The following is a 26342-nucleotide window of genomic DNA, read 5'->3' as shown; positions in this document are numbered from 1 at the left end:
GAAATTGTATATTTTTTAAATTGATAAATTTAATTTCAAACATCAGAAATAAGTAAATATATATATAAGGAATATTTTTTTTTATTTTGACTTTATATTAATTATAGTACAAAATCATAATAAAAATTAGAATACGAAATTTTAAAAAAGTCCTGCTGATTGTTTTAGTCTTTGTCTTTTCCAAGTAGGAAGTTTTATAAATTCATTTGGTTCCATTTTAAAAATTGCAATAAAATTATCGAAAGTGAGATGCATTTCTTTATGAGCAACATCAACACCAGATGGTAAATTTTCTGGATCATCTTTCAGGATAGAAAGAGGATACTTCACATAATTATCAAAATCGCTTGATGATTTTGTTAATGTTTGTATTTTCGGTAATAATTTTTTATCTTGTAAGAGTGTGCAAAATATTTCAAATGATTTGTATTCTCTTAATAAATTATAATTCCAATTATTGAATAGTCCAATAAATGTTGAAGGTTCCAATCCTGAAAAAAAATGAAATAAAATTTGTTTTTTCAAAAAAAAAAATTTTTTTCATTTTATAAATAAATTTATTATACCTTGTTTGATTATAGAAATTATTGTATTTCGATCTCGACCAGCAGGATGAGTGAACAAAAATACCATTGCATCATGTACATATTCTTTTAATGATTTAGAAATAGAAGATTTTCCAATCCAAATCCATATTACATTTCCAGCATCTAACAACCAGACAGCTTCTGGAAGAAGACTACATTGACCAAATCCGAGAACTTCTTCACCAACAAATGTTTCAGTATCTGTTAAACATTGGTATAAATGTTTTTCAAGTTCTTCTTCATCATTAATGATTTCTGTACCATAAGTGCCTTTACCTTAAAAATAAAATTTTTAAAAGAAATTAAAAAAATAATTATAAAAATATATTAAAATAATTAGAAATTATGTTTAAGATCTTTTATTTTAACCTCCAAGTTCTGCCCAAAAATCATTATTTTCATTATTTTCAGTTATCAGAGGTGCATTTCTGGGTGCAAGGCGTCTAGATGCTTGTCTAGCATCGCCAGTACTTTTACCACCACACCATACTACAGGTGAATTAGAAAACAAAATAAAAACTCCGCTAGAATCAAGGCTACTGGATCTAAGAGGACGCTCAACTGCTTTTGATGTGTATGAAGTAGATCCAAACACTCTAACAAGATATTTTTCTGGAGCTAAGAAATAAATAATACAATAAATATTATATTAAGGAAAATTCAATTAGAACAAAATTGTAATTTATTTATTCTATCACTTACGAAAATCACGATGCCTTCCAGCTAGTATTTTTAATTTTCCATCATAAATTTGCAATAAATGAGGTGGTTCTCTTCCTTGATATGCTTTTACTAACTGTCCAGCAGTATCTTCTGCTAAACGACAAGCTACTTCTAAAACGGCTTCTCGATCTGCATTTATAGAATGAACTCCTTCCCAACAATAAATCTGTAGTATTATATCATTTCAAATTTAATAATTGTATAATATAATAATGGAAATACATTTTTAACATACGATTGTTCTACTCCTACGTCCTTGTCCATATTTGTAACACATTACGTAACAAGCTTCTGCATAATATATTCCTTTATCGTCTATCTGAATCATTCCTTCCTTATGAGTTACTCTCCAAAGAGTTCTTTCACCAGATCCATCATCTACTAATTGACAAGCAGTTGCCATTTTAGGTCTTTCATTCATATAATCAGGGTCAAAATTAGGTGGTAGAGTAAGCGGTCTTATTTTTGTCGAACTCCATCCTCTAACAAGAACCTTCATTTCTGTTGGTTCATAAGTTTCAAGCGCTCTTCCAACTAATATACCGTTACTATAATTTTTTTTCTTTCCAAATCCACGTGCATTGCGGATCGTTTCTAATTTTTCTCGAGCATTCACATTACTTCCTACCCAGGCCCATACACCAGCTTCACCTCGATCAATCAAATAAACGGCTTCTGATGTGAGATCTGATCGAAGAATCGGTCCAGATTTCAATTCCGCGACTTTGTATTTACCAGATTGTTCACTGCATCTATATAGTTTGATTGGACTTGGCATATTGACTCGGTAAAGGCGATCAGGTTTAACAACTCTTGTAGAAGGATCTAAAATACTAGCAAATAGTTGCCTATCTTCTTCTAATAAAGTTTGTTCATAACCATCATCAACAATAATGATACGACCATTATTATTTTTTTTTCTCATTTCTAGGATATTAACTGCATGTCGTTTATGCAATGGATCCGATGATGATCCCAACCAAAGGAATACAATATTTCTGTATTTCATTATTTTTATATTATTATTATACCATGATAAAAATGATTAATAATAAAATTATTATAGAAAATTTTCAATTTTTTACGTACTGCGATAAAACGTCCACAATGATAACATCTCTTGAACTGAAATAGTCCCAATGGACTTTCTCAAGTTCTGTTAAGATAGGAATTGTTATGCCAGTTACTCTATGCAATCTACACGATGGTGTTTCGAAATGAAAATTTTCGATAATAAGATATTGGCGAAAATAAGCCAGAAATCTAGGACTTTCTCGTCCTTGTGCCTCTCTCGATAGAATTGTGGCAGATACTTGTGAGTCCAATTCAGCTGCTCGAAGGGCGGCTGCTCCAGAAATAGTTGAATCACATGCAGATCCGATCCAAAAATGAATTACACGAACTATTGCAGTTGATTTTAATTCCTTGCTCTATTTAAATGATATAAAAATGTACTTTATAATTAAAAATATATTAATTTAATTTATTTCAAGAAGTATTTTTTCTTTTTAAAATATTAATATTTATACAATATTATTATATAAAGAAAAAAAAAATAATAATAGAGAAATAATCATACCGGCATTCCAGGATAAGGTAGTGGACCGTCTTTTGGCGATACTGCGTAAATAATATATGCCAATTCCGAAAGAAAATATCCCATATTATTTCCTGTAACGGCTGTGATTCGTAAGCCCTGTTACACGAATATTAAATTTATTATTTTGCACTTTTACTCTTTGTGTTTTTCACAAAAAACATTCCAATTCAAAATGAGATGACTCTAGAATGTTTTGTCTAGAATTGAATGTTATGAGTTTTAAATTGAATATATTTTGCTAGTATTAGAAATGAAAAAAAAAATTTCAATGGTTTTGAAACATGCATTTGGTGATAAAATAATATCATAAAGATGATATGAAGATTATTTTAATAATTTTTTTAAGATCATTAAATTTTCTTTTTACAAATTATTTCATTATTTTTTTTTTTTTTTGATATTAATAATTCAGAAATAATTTAGATATTCGATTTAAAATCATTAGTTTGTACATATATATGTATCTTTTTCTAATATAGCAAAATATAATAAATTATATTATTTTTTCTTTTTATGTTACCTCGATTTTCCAAATGCGAAACGTGCTGCTGTTCTTTGGAACATTCTTAAAGATTTCACCGTTAGAATCATCGGAACGGTAGCTTCTATCATCCTGTACACCATTGAAATCTGATGTTTAAAAAACAGTTTTATTTTCTAAATTTTATTGGAATAATTTACGGTAAATTCCTTTTTTTATTTGAATAAATTCCTAAATTTTATTTTTTTTTACGTCGAGATATATATAATATTTATAACAGTTCAGTAATTATATTATTATCGCAAATAATTATTAATTATTAATATTAATTTCAGAAATATTACAATAAAATAAATAATATTTATGATATTAAATTGATATCAATATAAATCAATAAAAATTAGAAATAAATGATCATCAACGAAAAATTAATCAGTGAAATTATAATTTCAATAATTCTCAAGACTATAATATAAGTATAATTCTCTATAGTAATATCGATTTTCATTTTTTTTTCATTTTTTTATATTTTTAAAATATCATTTAGTCTAAAGCATTTAAATTATGAAAATAATGCATGTTATATTCTTTTCAAATTTTTTTTATGATTATTTCTATTCTTTATCTTTAATTACACACCGGCTCTTCAACTTTTCCTGATAATTCTGACATTTGTCACTATCGATTTTTCAATTTTCGATCAATTTTATTTTTTATACTGCTTTTTCGATTTTCTGTGAATTATTCTTATATATTTTAAATAGGTCAAACACTTTTTAACTAAATTGAGAATCGTGCATGAATTTTGCAACAGAGAAACGCGATCAGTGCTCGTACTGACGATTGCTGGCAGAAAACTGGGGTATGAGAACTCACGAGAGCGAAGTCCTCGGAAGGATTTAATCGCAGGTGATTCGTGTGTATGTTCATATATAATACTATGTAAGCTACTTTGTGTTTATAATCACAATTGAACAATGTAAGATAGTATAATTTGTAAAATAATTATCTGTTTTCAAAAATTAATTGTTTTGATTTTTTCACATAAATAATGTTTTCAATAAAGCAAGATATAAGTACGAATAAATATTACAGAGAAATAGAAATATATTGTTTCCGAAGAAAACAATATAAAAAAAATTACATAAATAGCACAATTCATATTGAAAGAATATCTATGTTCTAATTTTAATAATAAATTGATAATAAAGTATTAGTAATTCACTTTCTTAAAAATATTTTTGAATTATAAAATTTTATATTATTATTGAACTAATCTACAAAGTTTTTTCATTTGTCACAATTATTTTGATTTATTTTTCTTTTTTTTACATATTTTTTCATATAATTGTTTCGTTTTGAATATATCACTGATTTTTACTGAAAACTGATCTGTTAATTGTACTATTTCTGCTTTCCATAATATATATGTTGTCATTTCTTAGGTGTAATATATTTCAACATCGATGAGGTAACGATACGATGTTACCTCCGGCTTTCCGCTGATTGCCGTTAATGCGTGAATCTGTGTAGGTAATGCAAAGTGCAGCGCTCTCCACATACATAGGCATACTATTGTCTTTACAAATGCATCTCCGCTCTCATTCATGCCCATACATACGTATATTATGAACTGTACGCATGTACATATGTTGTTTGAGCTTCGTTTGCGACGATCATTTATGACAGGAAGTGGTGACTATACTTGCCAAACGCCCACCAACCTGTATATAGTTGATTTCTCGCAGCTTTTACGCGATGAAATCAAAATTTCCAAATATTTAAATTGATGATGTTTTGTGAAACTTAAAATAATCTTTCTTTTCTTTTTTATTTACTAATTTGTGAAATTATAAAATACAATAGAATATTTATTAAATAGAATAATAATTTATATAAAAAGAATTGAAAGAATTAAATAAGAATAAAAAAAGAAATATGTAATATTCCATATTATCATTATAATTAATAATAGTATAATTAATAGCTTAAAGATAACATATTATTTTGCAAAGATTAAGAAATATCGTTTTATGAAATATCGTTTCTGAATAAAGTTTATTTCCTTGGCAAAGAAAGAAACGATAATGAATGAATGGCCAATTATTCTTATCGTTCCATATCACGATTGTCCTGATTATTCTCGCAGCTTTGGTTTCATATAATTACGTTTCTCTACATACTCACCCGTCTAGAGAAATCCATCGTTCTTCTTTCCTTGTTTTTCCCTCACGTCATTTAAAGGAATGTATATTTGTGACGGTACGCGCGAAGAAGTAGGAGAGAAGGCGTTTGCTGCGCGGTAACACCGTCTAACTGTACGTGAATACAACTGATACCATGCGTTTCTCACTAAAAAGAAACCGTACCGGTGCGGACTCGTCCGGAAGTCGGCCCGGAACCTCGACCGGCCAGCCGTGACCAACAGGTACTTGGTGGATATGTTTCAGCCATGCGGGCATCGGTTCTATGGCACACGCATCTCATTCGTAGCATACCTGTGCTGTATTTTTCTAACATTATTCTGATATATTGAAGATTTCCTGTTTTAATTTTTTTTTTCTAATTGATCTTAATTCAAATAACGGAGACAATTCCGATTATATTTTTCTCTTGTTTTATGGAAGATTAAGATTATAGCTGAAAAAATTATATTATATTCTTTATATCTTTATATATATTTATGATTATTTACTAAAAAAAATTAAATTTTACATCTTTTTTTATAAAACTTACAAATAATAATTTAAATTACAATTCATTATATCAATTAATGAAAACATTTATTATAATATAAATTCATCGTCGCTTAATTCATTGAAGTTGCGTGAATAATCATGTGAAATTTTGTTCAAACTGTTGTTTTTCTATGTGTGGACAGAAATGGGATCGTCTGTCAGCCAATTTTAACGGGGCTACGAGAAATTTTTGAAGTTTATTTTATATGACGTGGTAAGAAGCTGATGGACTGGAGAAATGACGAGTCCGACCACTCCAGCGGTTTGTGACTGTTTCTCGTATATCGTGAATCCTTCAGTTCCATCGATAATAAATCGCGTCCTTTCTTTTATGAGTAGTTGAAAATTTTGCATGGGACGAGAGAAATTTTTTGTCGAAAACTATGAGCGATATATGTTTATCAGTGGCATTAGGATGTAATGTTTGCTCTCAAGGAGTACAGGTTTACACAGTTTATTCATTGTTGAAATATTTATTTGTAACGGAATATAAATTATTAGTTTTTGAATGAAAATTAAAAGTTTTGGAATTAGGCGAATTTCGGCAGCTGTAAAGAGTCAAGAAGTTTTACATCGGCTCTCGAGCGTCTAGAATTAGAGGCAGAAATTGAATCTAGAAATGATACGATACCGCTACGTCGAACAAGTGATGCGCAAACTGAGCCGTCTGATGATACTGATCAAGATTTGTTCGGCTTGAATGCTAGAGATATGTTGCCTTATAGAAAAAATGTTCAACATTCTGACATTTTGAATTTTCAAGTATGATGTCTAGACTTTAACATTTGTTTATAAAATTATGCCCAAAATTAGCGATACAGATGTGAATTTTAGGGTGTTATGCATTCGCCAGAAGATATTGCTCGTTATTGGAAGAAAGATTCACGAATGTGGCTTTGGAAATCTGTAAAACTTATGCGAAGAAAGAATAAATTAAAATCATCTAATATGTGCGCGATAAATATAGAAAAGGAAGAAGAATAATAATTTGAATATTATCTACAATTTCAGATATAAAATTCTTTACATTTGGACCGCTGTTTTAATCGTTTATACTATTACTTTAAATTGATTATATTTTTCTATCAGTGTATATATTTTCTCTCTATATATATTGAATAATAATTTTATTAATTAATTTTTAATTTATGGAATTTATATATAATTTCTCAATTGTTTCATATATATTTATATTTATAATAATTTATGTAATGGAGAAATGCAATAATTTTGGTATTTTACTTACATAATAATACAAATAAGATGTTTATATATTTTTTAAGATAAAAATATAATATTTATATACAAAATTTATAAATCAAGATATATATTAAATATGTTAAATGAATATTATTCATTTTAACCACAAGTTTCTATAGAATCTAATGACTGTCTATTTTCAAATGTTTCACCCATTTCAAAACGTACAAAATCCAAGATTTCAATTTGTTCATTTTGTAATAACTGCTGTATAGAGACTGCAGGATTAAATAAAAATTCTTGATACAGCATAATAGTTTCATCATCTATATTGTCTAAAGGTTCATCAATTTTTGGATCACCAACTTTTATTGGATTCATACCTAAATTAAAACACATATTACTATAAACATATTATTTCATAAAGAAAAGGAGCATAAATTATGTTAATAATAAACATAATTACCAATAACATGTTGACAAAGTTGCATTCCTAGCATTTCCTTTTTTTTATCAGATTTTAAAGCCAGTAGTGCTCCATATCTTCCAAAAGATGATGGTACTGGATTTACAGGAGTAGGATGTGTACAACCATATAGATGTACACCTGGTTGCACACTCATACATATTGCACGTCTTATATTGATGTTTTCTCCTATAAGCCCAATGGTTAAAGCAGAATGATCGCTTAAACTTTTGCCATCTTCGGCGCATAGTTTATTTATAGATTCTGTACATAACATAGTTTTTTTGACCAATGAATCTTGATCAACCGTCATTCCATATTTTAACACAGTGGTAAGTATAATTTGTGCTAAATCATGGAATTTTTTATTCCTTGCTACAAAATCTGTTTCACAATTTATCTCAACAAGTGCTCCATGATTTTTGTTAGTGATCATTGCTATTAATCCCTCAGAAGTTATTCTGGATTTTAGTTTCAATGCTTTACTCCAACCTTGAGATTGAGCCTGCTCATTTAACCATTCTTCAGCCTATAACATTTAAAAAAATTAACAATGTTCCTGTTATAGTTTGTTAAGTATTTTACCTTTTCGATATCATTGTTATGTAGCTCTAGAGCCTTTTTACAATTTACAAATGCATATCCAGTTTTCTTACGCAATTTACTTAATAATGTTTTTTTTGTTGAATAACATAATATATAATTTGTATGTATCGAACGAAAAAATTGATGTGAAATCATCTGAAACATGTCACATGTGTTATTTTATGTAGAAAAAGATTGAAAAAAATTTAACATTAATGAGACCTAACCTAAAAATGTTTCAATTTTATATTTTATTATAAATGGAAAAATATTATAAATAATCATAATATAATTTTAAAAAATATTTTCATTTAAAATTTTTTATAAATTCTATAGAAACCAATCAATTTCGTTGCCTAGAAACTGCAGTCAATTGCAGTCAAGAGTATTGCCCTATTTGTAATCTAAAGATAAATGTATAAAAGAAGATTATTAAGCATTTTGTTTTAAAATATCATATTGCATCATTATTATTGGAGCTTTTAATAATTTGAAAAAAATATTATTTTGTAATATACTTACTTCGTATACGATTTAAAGATCAAAATATAATTCAACTATCAAAATTGATTCCGAAAGTGGCGCCATCTGTAATAATACGAAATTCAATTGCAAGGTAGTAATTAATAAATATTAATTTTTTTTCATTAATTTTTTCATTGTAATTATATTTTAATCTTTGATTTATTTATATTGAAATTTTAAAATGATACATTAGTTATACATAATTTTATATATAATTTTTATTTTTAATATCATTTTTATTTTTTTCAATTCTTTTTCTATCATAACAAATAGCTTCAGCATGGAATGCGAATGTATCGATGTGGAAACGTGCGAGGGTATTTCGCATCCGGTGTTTAAAAAAAAACGCGCTAAAGATGTGCAAAAAATTTCAAAAGTAATTGATAAAATTGAGCCATTATTTACTTTACCACCTGAATTAATGAAATGTAATAGATGTGAACAAAAAAAGAAACGATTAGAAAAATTCGAACAAATTTATACAAGAAAACGATTAAAAGTAGAAAATTTTCGAAGGTCAGTTAATTATTTGATCTTTTTTTAATTTTTTGTTATTTTTCTCGCAAAGAAAAATGTTACAATAATATATTAAAGTAAAGTTTAAATTGATTATTATTATTTGTAGATTGATGGTCAGTTTAATCGTTAAAACTGAATTACCAGAAATAGATATAGATTTAAATAATGATCAAGATATAAACCGATATTATAATTATATTTACAATGGCGTTAATACTTTTCACACGCAAATTCAAGATGACATTATAGAGAAGATATTAGGTTTAGTTCCATACTATTTGAGAGATCGATTCAATTATTATATGGAAGACTTGTTAATCGAAATTAAAGATACTTATACAAGGAATATGAAGAAAGCGATAGTGGAATACGCACTTCAAGATCCCATGGAATACTATTTAATAGAAGTTCGATTGAAATTATATTTTTGATTTAATTATATTTTTTATAATTAAAATTCTTCTATATTTTATATCGTTATTTTATACATATGCGCGCATATGTTTATTTTATAAAAATATTTTTTGATTTAACAGGAAGAAACTAGAAAAAATTTGCTTAAAATGATATATTTTTTAACTCGATCAACAATTAATGTTCAAAAACAGAGCGAATATTTACAAGATCAATTATTTCTGATAAATCCTTGTATGAAGATGACTTTAGATTTCTGGGTTCGCGATTTCAGGTAAGAAATTATTCATTTTTCGTATTATGATTTTGAAATGGAAATAAATTTTTTTCAGCGAATTTCGATTGATCGATTTAAATACAATCATCGAGCATGCAGACAGTTGGGATTTGATGGAATTTAAAAAAATGATTAGTAAAGAAATAATAAAAAATAGAAATATATTAAAGGATGTTTGGTACGCTGGAATCCAGAATATATTTCTTGTGGTAAAATTTTAACAATTATTATTTTTGATTATATATTATTCTCATAAAATTTGTAATGATTTATTTCTCAATAGAATAATAGGAAAAGTTTGATTCCCAGTCCATTGAAACGTATACGATTCAAAAAATTCTACGAATGCATTGCCAAAATAATGGAACAACAGCTTTTGACAATGTGTATATCTAGCTTGAAAGATTTTATGAATTTTATTATTCATGGCCAGGTGAACTATTTAATGCATGAGATAAAACGAACTATACAATAATTATACATTATTTGCAGCCAATTAAGTGTGAATTCAATATAAATATAGTTGTCAGTTCGAAACAACTTATTTTTAGTCCATCCTTTGAAGATTTTAAAAACATTTTGTGTAATATATTAAACGAAATATGCGAAGGTGTTAGATTCTTCAAGAAATTAGAAACTGAGCTTTACCTGGATTGGTCTGGTGAAGAAGGTTTATTAGAGGTATGAAATCTTTATTCTTATATTACATTTATCATTCAAATATTATTGTATTATACTATATTAAAATTATTCTTTTCTATATACATATATATATAGCCATACATAGAGAAATCTATGATAGAGGAACAACAGAACAAGATCATTGATTTGATCGATCGAGAAAAATGCATTCCGGAAAAGTTATTGTTAAAATTACAAAAGTAACGATCAATTTTTATTGAATATACGTGATTCATAATTTTTATATATATTATTAAATTTATTACAGATACGAATATTTGTACAGCGAGTATGAGTATAGTTTAATAGAAATATTTGTAAAAGACGAGCTGAAAAAATTACGTGAATATAACGAGCTCATAGAAAAGTATCATATTCTTATGTTAAATTTTCCCACGAGAATTCAAAAGACAGCATTTACGGGATTGTTCAAGGTATGTCGAAAAATTTTCATCGAGACGATCGTCGAGTATGTTAATAATATAAGAGATCTTCTCATTAACTCGTTGATCGAGAGATACCAAAATATTGCCAAGGAGTAAGTATCGAATTGCAAGACCAATTACAAAAAAAAAATATGATGTCAATAAAATTTATTCATCGTATCAATAACGTTGTATAAATTAAATAAAATAACGATTTGCAGAGTTGCAGAACAATATCAAATGATATCTGACCGTGCTTTGAGCACGCCTAATAATACAGCCGAATTGATAGTGCTTAAAAATTTTATTAAGATGATTTTAGAAGTGACTTTAAAGAATTTGGAAGACAAACTTCGCGAAATAATCGACCATATCCTGATATTGTCCAATTATCATTGTATTACGGATAACGAGATATATATCAACAACATTACGTTTCAATGGTACCATAAGATACCTCAAATTTTGGAAGAAAACGAATCCATCGTTGGACATAAGACATTAGAATTTCAACAGGCATTAAGAGGTGTGCTAGATTTGAAGAGATATGAAAAGAAACGCGGGGGAGAGATGCGTGTAAAAGGAAATTGACGATTCAATTGTGTTTTAATAGTTAGGTATATTAAGTTCGAAGAGGAATTGGAATCTTGCGCGAAACAAGTGGACGAGATCGAAAATTGGGGAGACATCGCGGAGGTTTACAAATATCAGAAAAGGGCGCAAATTTTGGAAAATCGTTTGATCGTTGCCATGGATAAGATCGATAAGTTTAACGAAGAGGAAGCTGCGTTTGGTTGGGAAATAACGCAATATCCGCGTCGCAAACAGATCGCTGATCAATTAAAGCCCTACAAGCAACTGTTTGACGTGATTTGCGATTTTTTGACTAAGCACGATAAATGGTTAAACTCGATGGTCGGTACATATTATCCCGAAGAAATTGATAACGACGTAGGAATAGCATTCAGGTCGGTATATATTTAAAATTACGATTTTTTTATTTAGAAATGAGAATAATTCCCCCCTGATGATTTCACGCTTTAATCGAACAGATTGATCTACAAATTGGAGAGAAGTTTTCAAGAGCCAGCTTTGAGACAGCTGGCGGCAGGTGTGCGGGATAAAATAGAAGATTTCAGGGAAAATATGCCGATCATTTATACGCTCGGCAATCCGGCTTTGAAGGAACGTCATTGGGAACAAATTTCGGCGATCATAAATATTCCTATAAAAGTCGATGCCGATCTAACCTTGGCGAAGATCATCGAAATGGGACTACTCCCTCTCGTCAGTCTGTTCGAGAGCATCTCGGATAATGCCTCGAAGGAGGCCACGTTGGAGAAGGCTATGGATAAGATGGAGAAGGATTGGGCCGATTTATATTTCACCGTTAATCCTTTCAAGGACACCGGTACATACGTCATCGCTGGTGTCGACGATATACAACTTCTTCTGGACGATCACATCGTTAGAACGGTCACCATAAAGAATTCGCCAAACATAAAACCGTTCGAAGAAAGAATACTGTGAGAAGATTAATCAACGGGAAATTGGGAATGGCGACTGATAAATATTTTATACGATCATTCGATGCGATAAAATCTTCCATGGATATCATCGAAGTGTAAAATATTTTTATTTAATATCGGTCGTCATTCCCCTTATATTTCAAATCAATCGAGAATTTAACGAATTATCGTATTATGAACCTCGTAGGAAATGGGAGTATAAGTTGCATTTGCTGCAAGATATTTTGGACCAGTGGCTCCGCGTCCAAGCAATCTGGATGTACTTGGAGCCGATCTTTACATCCCCGGATATTCAACAACAGATGCCAGAGGAGGGGAGAAAATTCTCCGCTGTGGATAAAACTTGGCGCGACATCATGAAGACTGTTTACGCTGATTCTAGGGTTTTCGCGGTCATCGAGATCGATAAGATGTTAGAGCGGTTAAAGAAGAGTTACGGATTGTTAGAGGATATCCAAAAGGGTTTGAACGAATATCTGGAGAGGAAACGTCTCTTCTTCCCGAGATTCTTCTTCCTGTCCAACGACGAGTTGTTGGAAATTTTGTCCGAGACGAAGGATCCGACTCGGTAATGAAAATTCGCTTTTATATAACTTTTCGTCCCGAACAAATCGATCCAACTCTTTCGAATTATAATTACATTGTTTAGCGTGCAACCACATTTGAGAAAGTGTTTCGAGGGAATACATTCGTTGAGGTTCGACGAAGATCTCGAGGTGCTCGCTATGCGGTCAACCGAGGGTGAAGAAGTAGACCTGATAGAGGCGATATCCACTCTGGCTACGAGAGGACAAGTAGAGAAATGGCTGATCGAGTTGGAAAGAATCATGAGACTGAGCATAAGGAACGAAGTGTATCTAGCTATACAGGCGTATCCCACGAAAGAGAGGAGGTTGTGGGTTTTGGATTGGCCGGGTCAAACGATACTCTGCGTCGGTAAAACGTACTGGACTCTACGCATAGAGCAATCCATGTTGCTCGGTGTAGAAGGGCTGAACAGATACTTGGACCAATGTCAGAGGGAATTGAACGAGATCATATTGCTGATCAGAGGCAAATTGACGAAACAGAATCGCATCACTCTAGGTGGCTCTCCGACTAAAATTTCTATTTTTCTTTTCGTCGATAGATCATAAAACTGTGACCGCACAACGCATAATAATATATATTATTATAATTGCAGAAGCTTTGGTCACGTTGGACGTCCACGGGAAAGACACTCTCGCGGGATTGTGCAAAGACCACGTGGTGAAGAACACAGACTTCAAATGGTTGTGCCACTTGCGCTATTATTGGCTGGTCACTATTAATTACTTCTCAAAATTAAAACACGATTTATCAACGATTATTTTTTCGCGATTATATTAACCCGAGAATTTTTGTTCCCTTTCTTTTTCTCGCAGGAAGACAACATGTGGGCTTACATGATAAATTCGAAGCTACGTTACGGCTACGAATATCTCGGCAATTCTTCGAGATTAGTGATCACCCCTTTGACGGATCGATGCTATCGAACGTTGTTCGGTGCCCTGCACCTTCACCTGGGCGGTGCGCCAGAGGGGCCTGCCGGAACCGGTAAGACGGAGACGACCAAGGATCTCGCGAAAGCCGTTGCCAAGCAATGCGTCGTGTTCAATTGTTCCGAGGGTTTGGATTATCTCGCCCTGGGAAAATTCTTCAAAGGATTGGCCTCTTGCGGCGCTTGGTCTTGCTTCGACGAGTTCAACCGAATCGACTTGGAAGTTTTATCGGTGGTCGCCCAACAAATTCTAACGATTCAGCGAGCTATATTAAGCGGGGCGGAGAAAATCATTTTCGAGGGTACCGAGATCTTCTTAGACCCGACCTGCGCCATCTTTATTACCATGAATCCCGGTTACGCGGGCAGATCCGAGTTACCGGACAATTTGAAGGCATTGTTCCGCCCCGTTACAATGATGGTGCCCGATTACGCGTTGATCGCCGAGAACACTCTCTATTCCTACGGATTCTATAACGGCAGGCCTTTGGCAGTTAAAATCGTGACAGCTTACAGACTTTGCTCCGAGCAGTTGAGCAGCCAGCATCACTACGATTACGGTATGAGGGCTGTCAAGTCCGTGCTGATCGCTGCCGGCAACCTGAAGCTCAGATATCCCGAGGAATCGGAAGATATCCTCATGCTGAGAAGCATAATGGACGTGAATCTGCCGAAATTTTTGGTCCACGATCTACCGCTTTTCGAAGGTATCGCGTCCGACTTGTTCCCCGGTGTCATCCTCCCGCCCCCTGATTATACCCACTTGAACGCCTGCACGATGGACGCATGCGCCGCGGCAAACATCCAATGCACCAGTTTCTTCTTGGAGAAGATACACCAGATATACGAGATGATGATAGTCAGGCACGGTTTCATGATCGTCGGCCTACCGTTCGGCGGGAAAACCTCGGCTTACAGGATGCTCGCAGGCGCTCTGGGATTGTTGGAGGATCGTAAGCTGATGGACGAGCACCGGGTCGAGATAACGGTTATCAATCCGAAGGCGATCACGATGGGCCAATTATACGGCCAGTTCGACCCGGCCTCGCACGAATGGACCGACGGTGTCCTCGCTGTCAGTTACAGGGCTTTCGCCACTTCCACCAATCTGAATAGGAAATGGTTGGTGTTCGACGGCCCGGTCGACGCCCTCTGGATCGAGAATATGAACACCGTGCTGGACGACAATAAAAAGCTTTGCCTCACCTCCGGGGAAATTATCCAGCTGGCGCCTACCACCAACTTAATTTTCGAGCCCATGGACTTGGAGGTAACCGAGTCGACTTGATTGATTTTTTCTCTCTCTTTTTTTTCATTCCTTCCAAGACGGTTTGCGATCGACGATAATTGACAGGTCGCGTCACCTGCCACGGTGTCGAGATGCGGGATGATTTACATGGAGCCGGTCAGTTTGGGTTGGATGCCGATCTTGGTTTCTTGGCTGAACACTTTGCCACCCTCCTTCACCGATCATCTTAAGAATCATTTGCACGAAATGTATTCGAGGTTTTGTCCGTGCCTTCTGCAATTAGTTCGCGTGTGCAAGGTTAGAGAGAGAGAGAGGAGACGATGTGTCAATTTTGAGATTCTTCATCGTCGTTACCATATACTTTCGTTTTTTCTTCAGGAGATAATAACGATGCCCGATGCCAATCTGGTTAAATCCACAACGTACATGTTCGATTGTTTCGTCGACGATTATTACGACGAGAAGTATTGCCACATGATGACGGATCTAGATATGAGGGCACAAGTGGAGGTAAATGTTCCTATATATCTCTCTTCTATTACAAGTGAAACGAAAATTGAGAGCGCCGTGTTTTCAGGGTTGCTTTTTTTTCTCTTGCATCTGGGCGATGGGCGGCACTATAACGACGGAGTATCGCGAATGGTTCAGCGATCTGTTCAGAGCGTTAACGGATCGAGAGTTTCCGAGCGACGTGAAGGAACGGTTCAATATCGCGGAGATCATCAATCCGTCGAAGCCGTACGTGGTAAACTTGCCGATGACGGGTTTGGTGTACGATTATAAGTTCGTGAAAGAGGGTAGGGGGAAATGGAGGCCGTGGACGGACGATCTCCAAGATATCCCCCCGATACCGAAAGACATGCCGGTCAATCAGATAATAGTCCCGACGATCGAGACTGTTCGTTACTTCCACTTGTTTCGACTGTTGATCCGCCATCAAAAACCTCTGCTGCTTGTTGGCCCGACAGGGACGGGCAAATCCTCCTACATAATGGAGTTTCTATTGAAGAAGAACGACCCGGACACGTACAAACCTCTTTTCGTCATATTCTCCGCTCAAACCACCGCCAACCAGACCCAAGACATCATCATGAACAAATTGGATAGGCGAAAGAAGGGGTTGTACGGAGCACCGCCGGGCAAGTATTGGATAGTTTTCGTGGACGACGTCTCGATGCCGCAGAAAGAGGAATTCGGTTCTCAGCCGCCTATAGAATTGTTGAGGCAATGGTTGGACCATTGGACGTGGTACGATCTAAGGGAGATATCGCCCATACACTTGGTGGACGTACAATTGGTTTGCGCTATGGGGCCGCCGGACACTGGGTTGGATTGCACGCCACGATTCAAAAGGCATTTCGTCACCTTGGGGATCTCAGAGTTCTCCGACGACGTTCTCATTACCATTTTCACAACCATCGTAAATTGGTACTTCGTCACCAGAGAGTTTCAAGACTTTTTCTTCACCAGTATCGATTACTTCGTGAGCGGCACGCTCGACGTTTACAAAGAGACAAGGTTACACCTTTTACCGACACCGGCCAAATGCCATTATTTGTTCAACTTGCGAGACTTCTCGAGGGTGATCCAAGGAGTGTTGCTTTGCACCCCCGAAACCGTCCCCGATCCCGTACGTATACGACGAAATCTCAAATTCGATACATTTTCTTTTTCTCGTTTGACATGGTCGTTATTATACATGGTATCGTTATATCGTAAAGAAAACGCGTCTATATACGATTAAAAGTGAGTTAGGACGTAAACGATATATAATGTAACTTTTAAAATTTTCGTTGATCTTCAAGACGAGTTTGAAACGACAATGGGTGCACGAAGTGTTACGAGTTTACGGTGATCGATTGGTGGACGACCATGACATTAAATGGCTCGTCGAACAGATGCGGACAACCATGAGGCTGTACATGGACGACGAGCTGGATAACTTGTTCCAAGATTTAATAACGGATGACACGGTACGTCTTTTCCCCCGAAATAATTAAGTTATTATCCTATTATTTCTCTTGCGCAGGTGACGTTCATGGAACTTCGAAATTTGATTTACTGCGACTTCCACGATCCTTTCGCGGATAAAAAATTGTACGTGGAAGTGAAAGACTTAGATTTCCTCACCCTCGTTGCCGAGGAATATCTCGAGGAATATAATTCGATCTCGAGGACACCGATGAATCTCGTCCTGTTCAGGTTTCCATCTATTCTATCCAATCTCGCCGACTCGAAGGCGACGAAATAATCGCTCCGTTCACCTCCATTCCATACGTATTTCAGATTCGCCATCGAACATCTGTCGAAGATCAGTCGTATAATGATGCAACCCCGGGGCCACGCGCTGTTGATCGGCGTGGGCGGTTCGGGGCGTCAATCGATGACGAAATTGGCGGCCCATATCTCCGATTACGAATTATTCCAAGTGGAGATATCCCAGGTGTACGGTATTTACGAGTGGCACGAGGACGTGAAGGATATCCTTAGGAAGAGCGCGTTCTCCGACCTCCACACGGCATTCCTCTTCATGGACACACAGATCAAAGAGGAGATATTCCTCGAGGATATCAGCAATATATTGAACTCGGGCGAGGTCCCCAACATATTCGCCGTGGACGAGCTGTCCGAGATATGCGAGAAGATGCGAGTGATCGATCGGCAGAGGGACAGAGCGGTGCAGACCGATGGGAGCCCCGTGGCGTTGTTCAATTTCTTCGTGCAGACGGTACGCGAACAGTTGCACATGATAGTGAGCATGTCGCCGATCGGCGAGAATTTCCGGGCCAGAATTCGGAAATTCCCCGCCCTGGTCAGTTGTTGCACGATCGACTGGATGCAAGCCTGGCCCGAGGACGCCCTACTAGCCGTGGCGACCAAATTCCTCGACGAGATCGATCTCACGGAGAAGGAGAGGGCCGCGTGCATCGAGATGTGCCAATTCTTCCACACGTCCACCCAGAACTTGACCAAAGACTTTCTCAAGAAGGCGAGACGTTACAACTACGTAACCCCGACCTCGTACCTCGAGCTCATCAACACCTTCAAGGATTTGCTCGCGAAGAAGAGGAAGGAGGCTTTGGACGGTAAAAAGAGGTACGAGGCGGGGCTGGAAAGGTTGGACAGTACCCACAAGCAAGTGGAGAAGATGCAAGAGATTTTAATCGCGCTACAACCCAAGCTTCTTATCGCCGCTAAGGACGTCGAAGCCATGTTTCTCGATGTCGAGAGGGAGAGCAACGAAGTGGCTGCCCTGGAGCTAATCGTGAAGAGCGACGAGGAGGCCGCCATGGTAAGCTGTTAAGATCCCGATTTTTATTTAGGATGCTTATTCCTCCCCTCTCTTTAAAAACCATTCGAAAGCCTTTCCCTTCCTAATTTTCAAACTTCTTCCATCGATGGATCATCCGCCGAAACTCGAGGGCGTAGAAAAATCCCACCAACGTGAAACTGCCTGTTTTTCCCTTCCCTTCCTTTCTTTCTTTTCCACGTTTTATCTCGAGACGCAAGAAAAATGATCGAATCCGTAGGAAGTGGCGAGCGAGGCGGACGCCATACGCGCGGAATGCGACGCGGATCTGCAGGAAGTGATGCCCATATTAAACGCGGCGAACGCAGCCTTGCAAACCTTGACTCCTCAGGATATTCAAATAGTGAAATCCATGAAACGTCCCCCGGCCGGTGTTCGACTGGTGATGGAGGCGATTTGCATTCTAAAGGTAAACTCGATGAAAACGCTTATATCCGTTGATTCGCTCGAGAAAGAATGAAACGAGCCATCTCTGCTCCACCCCGCCAGGACGTGAAACCGGAAAAGGTTAAAACGCCCGAGGGGGATGTGGTGGAAGATTATTGGAAGCCGTCGCTTCGCATATTGACGGACATAAAGTTCCTCGATTCCCTGATCCACTTCGACAAGGACAACATCCCGGAGAGAATCATGACGAAAATTCGCACGACGATATTAACGAATCCGAACTTCGACCCGGAAAGGATAAGGCAAGTGTCGACGGCTTGCGAGGGCCTGTGCAAATGGGTGTTCGCGTTGTCCGAGTACGACAAAGTGGCGAAGATAGTTGCGCCTAAGAGGAAAGCCTTGGCCATAGCGGAGGCCGACTACAAGGAGGCGATGGAACAGTTGGCGTTGAAGAGGGCTCAGCTTCAAGAGGTGAGGGACAGGTTGGCGAAGGTCGAGGAATTGTTGAAGATACGCAGGGCCGAGTATCAGGCGATGACGGACGAGGTGAACGTGTGCGAGGCGAGATTGAGAAGGGCGAGGGAGCTGATCGGCCGGCTGGGAGGGGAGTACACCAGATGGTCCGATACGGCCAAGGAATTGGGCGAGCGTTATTACACTCTGACCGGCGACATTCTGATCGGTTCCGGGATCGTGGCCTATCTAGGAGTGTTCACCACGCAGTTCAGGCAGGAACAGATCGAAAACTGGGTGCAGATTTGCACAGATTTGGAAGTGATCTGCACCAAGGATTACGAGCTCGCCCCTATACTGGGCGATTCCGTTCTGATACGCTCCTGGATCATCTTCGGTCTGCCCACCGATCTGTTCTCCATCGACAACGCGATAATCGTAACGAATTCTCGCCGGTGGCCGTTGATGATCGATCCCCAGGGCCAGGCCAACAAATGGGTGAAGAATATGGAGAAGGATAACAACGTCCACGTGATCAGGCTGACCCAGGAAGATTACATGAGAGTTTTGGAGAACGCTATCCAGTTTGGTCAGCCGGTCTTGTTGGAGAATATCGGCGAGGAGATCGATCCCGCTCTCGAACCGCTTTTGATGAAACAGACCTTTAAATCTGCTGGCGCGGAGTGTATCAAGGTCGGAGATTCTATTATCGAATACTCTCACAATTTTAGGTATTTTTTTTTTCCTTTCTACGATTCTCATATCACGAAACGATCTTTACTTTGCGCGCTATATACTTTTTTCTCTTTACTAGATTTTACATGACGACTAAATTGCGTAATCCTCATTATCTACCAGAAGTGGTGGTGAAGGTAACGCTGTTGAACTTCATGATTACGCCAATAGGCCTCGAAGATCAGCTCCTCGGGATCGTGGTCGCTAAAGAGAGGCCGGACTTGGAGGCCGAGAAGAATCTATTGATCATTCAAGGAGCCGCCAACAAGAAGTACGTTAACCTTCTTCTATTCGTTTTTCCTTCTTTCGTCAACGATCCAGCAACGATTCTCTCGCAGAAAATTAAAGGAGATCGAGGACGAGATTCTCAGGGTTCTGCAAACCGTGGAGGGGAATATCCTCGAGGATGAAACGGCCATCAGTATACTAAGTTCGTCCAAAAATCTTGCCAACGAAATCGAAGCGAAACAGAGAGTGGCAGAGATCACGGAAAAATCTATCGACGCCGCGAGATTGCAGTACACGCCCATAGCCATCCACAGCACCGTCCTCTTCTTCACGATCGGTATGTACTCTTTCTCATTTTTTATTTTCAAGAGAAATTTGGGAAAATCTCGAATCTTCTTCTCAGCCGTTCTGGCGAACATCGATCCGATGTATCAATACTCGTTGATCTGGTTCGTGAATCTCTTCAAGAACTCGATCGACAACACGGAACGCGTGGAAGATATAGAGCAACGACTCAAGGATCTCACCAAGTACTTCACGTACTCCCTCTACGTGAACATATGTCGGTCGTTGTTCGAGAAGGACAAGCTTTTATTCTCCCTCCTCCTTTTGATAAACTTGCTGTACAAGCAGGGGAAAATCTCGATACCCCAATGGATGTTTCTGTTGACCGGAGGCGTTAGCCTTGAGAATCCTTTCGTAAATCCCACGACTTGGCTACCAAGGAAATCATGGGACGAGTTGTGCCGTTTGGACAGCGTTCCAGGTTTCGAGGTACGAAACGTGACAAATTTTTTTTTCGAAATCCATTCTTTTCCTACTCAATTTCCCTTCTCGTTTCAAGGAATTCAAATCCAACTTCGAGCTCCATCTGGACGAGTGGAAAGTCATATTCGATCATATGGAGCCTCACACTTTAACGTTCCCCAAGCCTTATGAAAATATCAGCTGTTTCGAGAGAATGGTCATACTGCGATGCATTCGTCCTGACAAAGTGGTGCCGGCCGTTCAGAAATTCGTGCATGGTAAAAAAAAAAAAAAAGAAAGAAAGAAAAAAAAATCTTTTTTCAAAATCGCGAGGCGTGTTCGTGACACGATTTTTTCAAAAGAGAGAGAGAAAAAAGGAAAGATTAGAGCGTTTAATTCGTACGAAAAAAGAAAATAAAAAAAAAAGAAATCGATCGAAATATCTCTTTATGAGTAGAAAAAAAACGGGTGAATAAAACGAGATATGACCCATATACGGTCGTATTATTCAAGTAAACTGGAGACTGGAATATAAAACGAACGATTTAATTTCTGGTAGAGCAAATGGGATCTCAGTACATCGAGCCGCCGCCCTTCGACCTGATCTCGTCGTTCGCCGATTCGCATTCCTGTATTCCTCTCATATTCGTGTTGACGCCTGGCGCCGATCCCATGGCGATTCTACTGAAATTCGCGGACGACCAGGGTTTCGGCACCAACCGCCTCTTCTCCCTTTCTTTGGGTCAAGGGCAAGAAGTTATTGCCGAGCATCTCATAGACGAGGGGGTGAAAAACGGCACCTGGGTCGTCCTCCAGAATTGTCACCTTGCCAAGAGTTTTATGCCAATGTTGGAAAGGGTGTGTCGGTGAACCGTTCGGATCGACCGTTTCAATAACACCATAACAATAATAATGGACGAGAGGGAATTCTTTTTTCCTTTTCCATTATTTCCAGATCTGCGAAACTTTCACCCGAGAAACCGTGCATCCGGACTTTCGTTTGTGGCTGACCAGTTACCCCGTCGAATATTTCCCGGTCAGCATTCTTCAAAATGGCGTCAAAATGACGAACGAGCCGCCCAAAGGGTTGAGAGCGAATATAATCAGATCTTTCTTACTGGTAACGGGGGAGATTAGATTAAAGTCAAATTATCCGCGGCTAGAACTCCAAGTTTCCTTTTTCCCGGTTCCAAGGACCCGATATGCGACGAGGATTTCTTCGAGGCGTGCAAGCAGTCGGAGGTGTTCAAGAAGCTACTCTTTTCCCTCAGTTTCTTCCACGCGATCGTTCAAGAGCGGAGGAAATTTGGACCGATCGGTTGGAACAATCAGTACGAATTCAACGAGACTGATTTGCGGATCAGCGCTCTGCAGTTGAAAATCTTGCTGGATCAATACGATGACGTTCAATTTACCGCGTTGAAATACTTGACCGGTATCTTAAAAATTAATTTATCGAAAGTATTTTTCGTTTCGAAATAATTGTAAGCGATCGATTTTCCTTGCACAGGCGAGTGCAATTATGGCGGTCGAGTGACGGACGAATGGGACAGGAGAACGTTGAACACGATCCTCGATAGATACTATCGCGTGGAGGTCATCGAGGTGAAGGAATACCAATTCGACGCGAGTGGTATTTATTACATACCCGAAGTCTATCAGCACGAGAAATTTCTCGAGTATATCAGATCTTTACCAATGATCACTACACCAAGCGTGTTTGGGATGCACGACAACGCAGATATCATTAAGGATCAACAAGAGACCAGCTTGATGTTCAGCTCGATATTGGCAACGCAGGTGAGAATCGATCACAATCCAATATTCAACATACGATAATAACACCCGTTTTATCGTTGTATCGTGTTTCATTAGATTATTCAGGATATCAAGGTAAGTAAATTTTTCACATCGATCTCTTTCCAATTTTTACGCAATATCGCGTATCATTTATATACGTTATATTTGTATCGCTATCGTTAGCCGAGGAGTTTAAGAAGAAGGATAAAGGTAATTTTTAAAAATTTCAACGAACAAACCTCTTTCGCTTTAACAGTTCTCGTATCCTCGGTGTTTGATACGAAGGAAACGCGTGGAGAAATGTAAGAAACACGATCGAGGAAAGCGTGTTCGTTATCGTTATCTTCGTTCATTAATTTCGAGGCAAGGGTTAAGGGTGGTTGTTGTTGTTGTTGTTGCTGCCTCGTCTCGTGTTTCGCAAAATATAATGGGATTCCTTAAATGTATTCCGCGTGACGAATCATGCGGACTACTAACGAGGCCCTGTGTGTTCCACCGTCCTCCAATTAGGACACCACGGAAACGGAGGTAGACGAGGAAGGAGCATCACCCGACGACGTCGTCTACGGTATAGCGTCCGATATTCTGTCAAAGTTGCCCGACGACTTCGATCTAGACGTTGCGCTCGAGAGATATCCGACGCTGTACGAGCAAAGCATGAACACGGTGCTGGTACAGGAAATGGGAAGATTCAACAAGCTTCTGCAAACGATCAGGAGTAGCCTCATAAACGTTCAGAAGGCGATCAAAGGTAAATGGGTGCAAGGGTTGGGATAGGATAGGTTTATGTACGTATGTGTTTGTGTGTATGTGTGTGTGGGTCTATCGATTTTTCACGACCGCTGAACTTGATCTAAGGTCTGTTGATCATGACACCGGATCTCGAGGAGGTCTACGTATCGATAATCACAGGAAAGATACCAATTATGTGGATGCATCATTCTTATCCGTCGTTGAAGCCGCTTGGCAGTTATATTCAAGATTTCTTGGATAGGCTCGCTTTCCTCCAGGTATCTGCGCCTCGATTACCGAGTTTCAAGCTTTTGATTGTTTTCGTTGTTACATTATATTCCACTTTGATAAAAATTAATAAGGGAGAAGATAAAATACAAGTTGCAACGTTAGAAGAAAATCCTTGGTTTTAACAATTTAAAGTGACTTTGAAAATCAATTAAGAGAGAGGATTAAAATCGCAATCATTTATAAAAAAAAAAGAAACTCTTAATAACGAAAATAATTTAAACGATCCTCGTAAACGAACTCGTTTCAAAATTTCAAATGGGAAAAGAAATATATTATTCGATTTCCCTCGTAGAAATGGTTCGTAGAGGGGCAACCACCGACATTTTGGATCTCCGGTTTCTATTTCACGCAGGCGTTCCTCACGGGTGCGCGTCAAAATTACGCGAGGAAATATATGATACCGATAGATCTCCTCGTCTACGATTTCGAACCTCTGAAGGAAAAAGAATTCACTACACCGCCCGACGATGGTGTTTACATTTACGGTTTGTTCCTGGACGGAGCCCGCTTCAATTTGGATACGATGAAACTCGACGAATCGTTCCCGAAAATTTTGTACGACCATGTCCCTCACGTGAGTATTCTTCTCTTTTATCTTTCGCCCCGATAATAAAGATTCGATCAGAGAAACGATTCCCGAATACTTTGCAGTTTTATCGCGCATCACATAAGAGTTAATCGGAGAGTTAAAACTGACTAATTTGAAAAGAATGAGAGAAATTTGTATTCCGATTTCTTTGAGATATTATCCCGTCCGTTCGCGCTATCCGTTATATTTGTTTCGTCAGATTTGGCTAATACCAATGAAGAAGGAAGATATACGCGAAAGGCACACGTACACCTGTCCAGTGTACAAAACCACGGAGAGAAGAGGCGTTCTATCGACTACCGGGCATTCGACCAACTTTGTAATCGCCATATGGCTGCCGACGGATCGAGATCCGGAGCACTGGATACTTCGAGGCACGGCCATGATCTGCCAATTGTCCGATTAAATCATCCTCCCCACAAGGATTCGACGTTTATTTTATCGCTTGTCGCTTGCGCATAATCTCGAGCATCCTCGTCTACGTTATTAGATGGTGGAATTAGCTATTCGAGGATTAATTCGACTCCTCGACGAGAGAAGATCCCGCCTCGTACAGATACATCGTGTAATAAAAGAATAAATTAAAAATCGAAACTTTTGTCCATTCACCGTTTTCTCTTTCGTCGTGACTCGATCGATCGAGTTCTTGAAAGTTTAAAAAAAAACTCTGTGCGAAAGAGAATTTTCGTCGATCCAAGACGAAACGACCGTTTCCAGGACCACCGTTTCGCACGTAGCGCTACTACAACAGGTGTCTATACATCCGGGTCATAGGCTCGAGGATCCTCCTCTTGTCTGACGATCAATCAACCGTCCAACCGTCTTTGTGAAAATCTTCAAACGAGCCTCGGCTAAAAAAGCCGGTCGCCTAAGGGTAACGGAAGAATGTTAGCCGCGATACAAAGCGAAGGAGGGGAGGGAAGAGAGGGTGGAGAAAGAAATGGTAGGCAGGGGACACAGGTGAGGAGGAAGAGCTAGCCAAGCTTATCCATCCACCTGTGGACGCCGATTTCCGATACGACGCCGTTCTCTCTTCTCCGTTCTTCTGGTTCGAGCGGCAAAATCGTATCCGCCGCAAAATCGAGATTCCTATGCAAACGGTTATCGTAAATATTGGAAGCGGTATCAAGAGGCTCGCAGCCAGGTGCAGGGGAGATTTCGAAGGCGGCGTACGTTCGCAGGAGATAGGATGGGACGAGGGGCGGCGGGGGAGATGGGGGCAAACGCGTAGAGAAACGTAAAGACGCGGGAGGAGGGAGAGAGAGAGAGAGAGGAGAGGAGGAGAGAGAGAGAGAGAGAGAGAGCGGATAGGATGAAAAACACGGTGGAATGAGAGAAGCAAGTGGGATGAGAGGTGAGCAGCGGGGTATATTCAGAGGCAGGTCGGTTGGTTCGGAGGGTGGTTGGTGGTGGGTGGCTTCAGGGGTTGGTGGCGGCACCCTGTCTACCCGGACTGAGATCGCCGGAGGCTCGTTGCCTAGCGACCTCGTATTGATCTCTCCCCGTATCTCGCCTTTTCCCCTTTCCCACGTGATTCTCTCTCTCTCTCTCT

The 26342-nt window shown here is 38.0% G+C and overlaps 3 protein-coding genes across 6 annotated transcripts; 1 reads left to right on the top strand and 2 right to left on the bottom strand.

The window, feature by feature from the left end:
- Positions 1-63: 63 nt before the first annotated feature.
- LOC107995151 (villin-like protein quail) lies at positions 64-7229 on the bottom strand. 4 transcript variants are annotated; one of them, XM_062081951.1, is made up of 11 exons: positions 6761-7229; positions 6128-6677; positions 4031-6031; positions 3431-3523; positions 2890-3006; positions 2400-2740; positions 1546-2308; positions 1290-1476; positions 957-1205; positions 567-863; positions 64-491 (listed from the first exon to the last, which is right to left on the bottom strand). In XM_062081951.1, exons 3-11 carry the CDS (start codon positions 4061-4063, stop codon positions 142-144), a joined length of 2430 nt encoding a protein of 809 aa, XP_061937935.1. In that variant the 5' UTR covers positions 4064-6031; positions 6128-6677; positions 6761-7229; the 3' UTR covers positions 64-141. The 4 variants fall into 4 exon arrangements, with proteins under 4 accessions (XP_061937935.1, XP_061937936.1, XP_016907979.1 ...); XM_062081952.1 differs by having other exon boundaries at positions 3431-3540; positions 6128-7229; XM_017052490.3 differs by having other exon boundaries at positions 3431-3540; positions 5579-6031; positions 6128-7229.
- A 136-nt stretch (positions 7230-7365) lies between these two features.
- Positions 7366-8987, bottom strand: LOC107995152 (elongation factor Ts, mitochondrial). The gene is made up of 4 exons (XM_017052492.3): positions 8903-8987; positions 8381-8536; positions 7796-8324; positions 7366-7712 (listed from the first exon to the last, which is right to left on the bottom strand). Exons 2-4 carry the CDS (start codon positions 8534-8536, stop codon positions 7489-7491), a joined length of 909 nt encoding a protein of 302 aa, XP_016907981.1. The 5' UTR covers positions 8903-8987; the 3' UTR covers positions 7366-7488.
- Positions 8988-11332: 2345 nt separating this feature from the next.
- On the top strand, positions 11333-25385 carry LOC107995174 (dynein axonemal heavy chain 7). Its single transcript, XM_062082600.1, has 29 exons — positions 11333-11747; positions 11835-12189; positions 12274-12747; positions 12938-13318; positions 13400-13839; positions 13937-14049; positions 14154-15539; positions 15624-15815; positions 15897-16028; positions 16096-17148; positions 17324-17491; positions 17548-17720; positions 17805-18810; positions 19049-19237; positions 19318-20399; positions 20483-20674; positions 20742-20968; positions 21035-21405; positions 21476-21656; positions 21938-22236; positions 22334-22498; positions 22573-22813; positions 22889-23178; positions 23254-23271; positions 23362-23388; positions 23689-23929; positions 24037-24188; positions 24494-24775; positions 24990-25385. Exons 1-29 carry the CDS (start codon positions 11462-11464, stop codon positions 25194-25196), a joined length of 10323 nt encoding a protein of 3440 aa, XP_061938584.1. The 5' UTR covers positions 11333-11461; the 3' UTR covers positions 25197-25385.
- Positions 25386-26342: the final 957 nt, after the last annotated feature.

The sequence above is a fragment of the Apis cerana genome, linkage group LG11, assembly GCF_029169275.1.
Source record: "Apis cerana isolate GH-2021 linkage group LG11, AcerK_1.0, whole genome shotgun sequence".
In the NCBI taxonomy this organism is placed as follows: domain Eukaryota; kingdom Metazoa; phylum Arthropoda; class Insecta; order Hymenoptera; family Apidae; genus Apis; species Apis cerana.
The sequence above is the reverse complement of the archived record's forward strand: the minus strand, read 5'-3'. Positions and strand labels throughout refer to the sequence as shown.

What these genes read in the sequence shown, in the direction of transcription:
- LOC107995151 (XM_062081951.1), bottom strand. Translation starts at nt 4,063, where the DNA reads ATGTCAGAATTATCAGGAAAAGTTGAAGAGCCG. An exon ending in TGGAAGGCATCGTGATTTTC is followed by an intron (nt 1,206 to 1,289) that starts GTAAGTGATAGA and finishes TTTATTTCTTAG; the next exon opens with CTCCAGAAAAATATCTTGTT. An exon ending in AATTTCTATAATCAAACAAG is followed by an intron (nt 492 to 566) that starts GTATAATAAATT and finishes ATTTTTTTTCAG; the next exon opens with GATTGGAACCTTCAACATTT.
- LOC107995152 (XM_017052492.3), bottom strand. Translation starts at nt 8,536, where the DNA reads ATGATTTCACATCAATTTTTTCGTTCGATACATACAAATTATATATTA. An exon ending in ATAACAATGATATCGAAAAG is followed by an intron (nt 8,325 to 8,380) that starts GTAAAATACTTA and finishes TAAATGTTATAG; the next exon opens with GCTGAAGAATGGTTAAATGA. An exon ending in ACTTTGTCAACATGTTATTG is followed by an intron (nt 7,713 to 7,795) that starts GTAATTATGTTT and finishes GTTTTAATTTAG; the next exon opens with GTATGAATCCAATAAAAGTT.
- LOC107995174 (XM_062082600.1), top strand. Translation starts at nt 11,462, where the DNA reads ATGATATCTGACCGTGCTTTGAGCACGCCTAATAATACAGCCGAATTG. An exon ending in ACAGCGTTCCAGGTTTCGAG is followed by an intron (nt 21,406 to 21,475) that starts GTACGAAACGTG and finishes TCTCGTTTCAAG; the next exon opens with GAATTCAAATCCAACTTCGA. An exon ending in TTATGCCAATGTTGGAAAGG is followed by an intron (nt 22,237 to 22,333) that starts GTGTGTCGGTGA and finishes CATTATTTCCAG; the next exon opens with ATCTGCGAAACTTTCACCCG.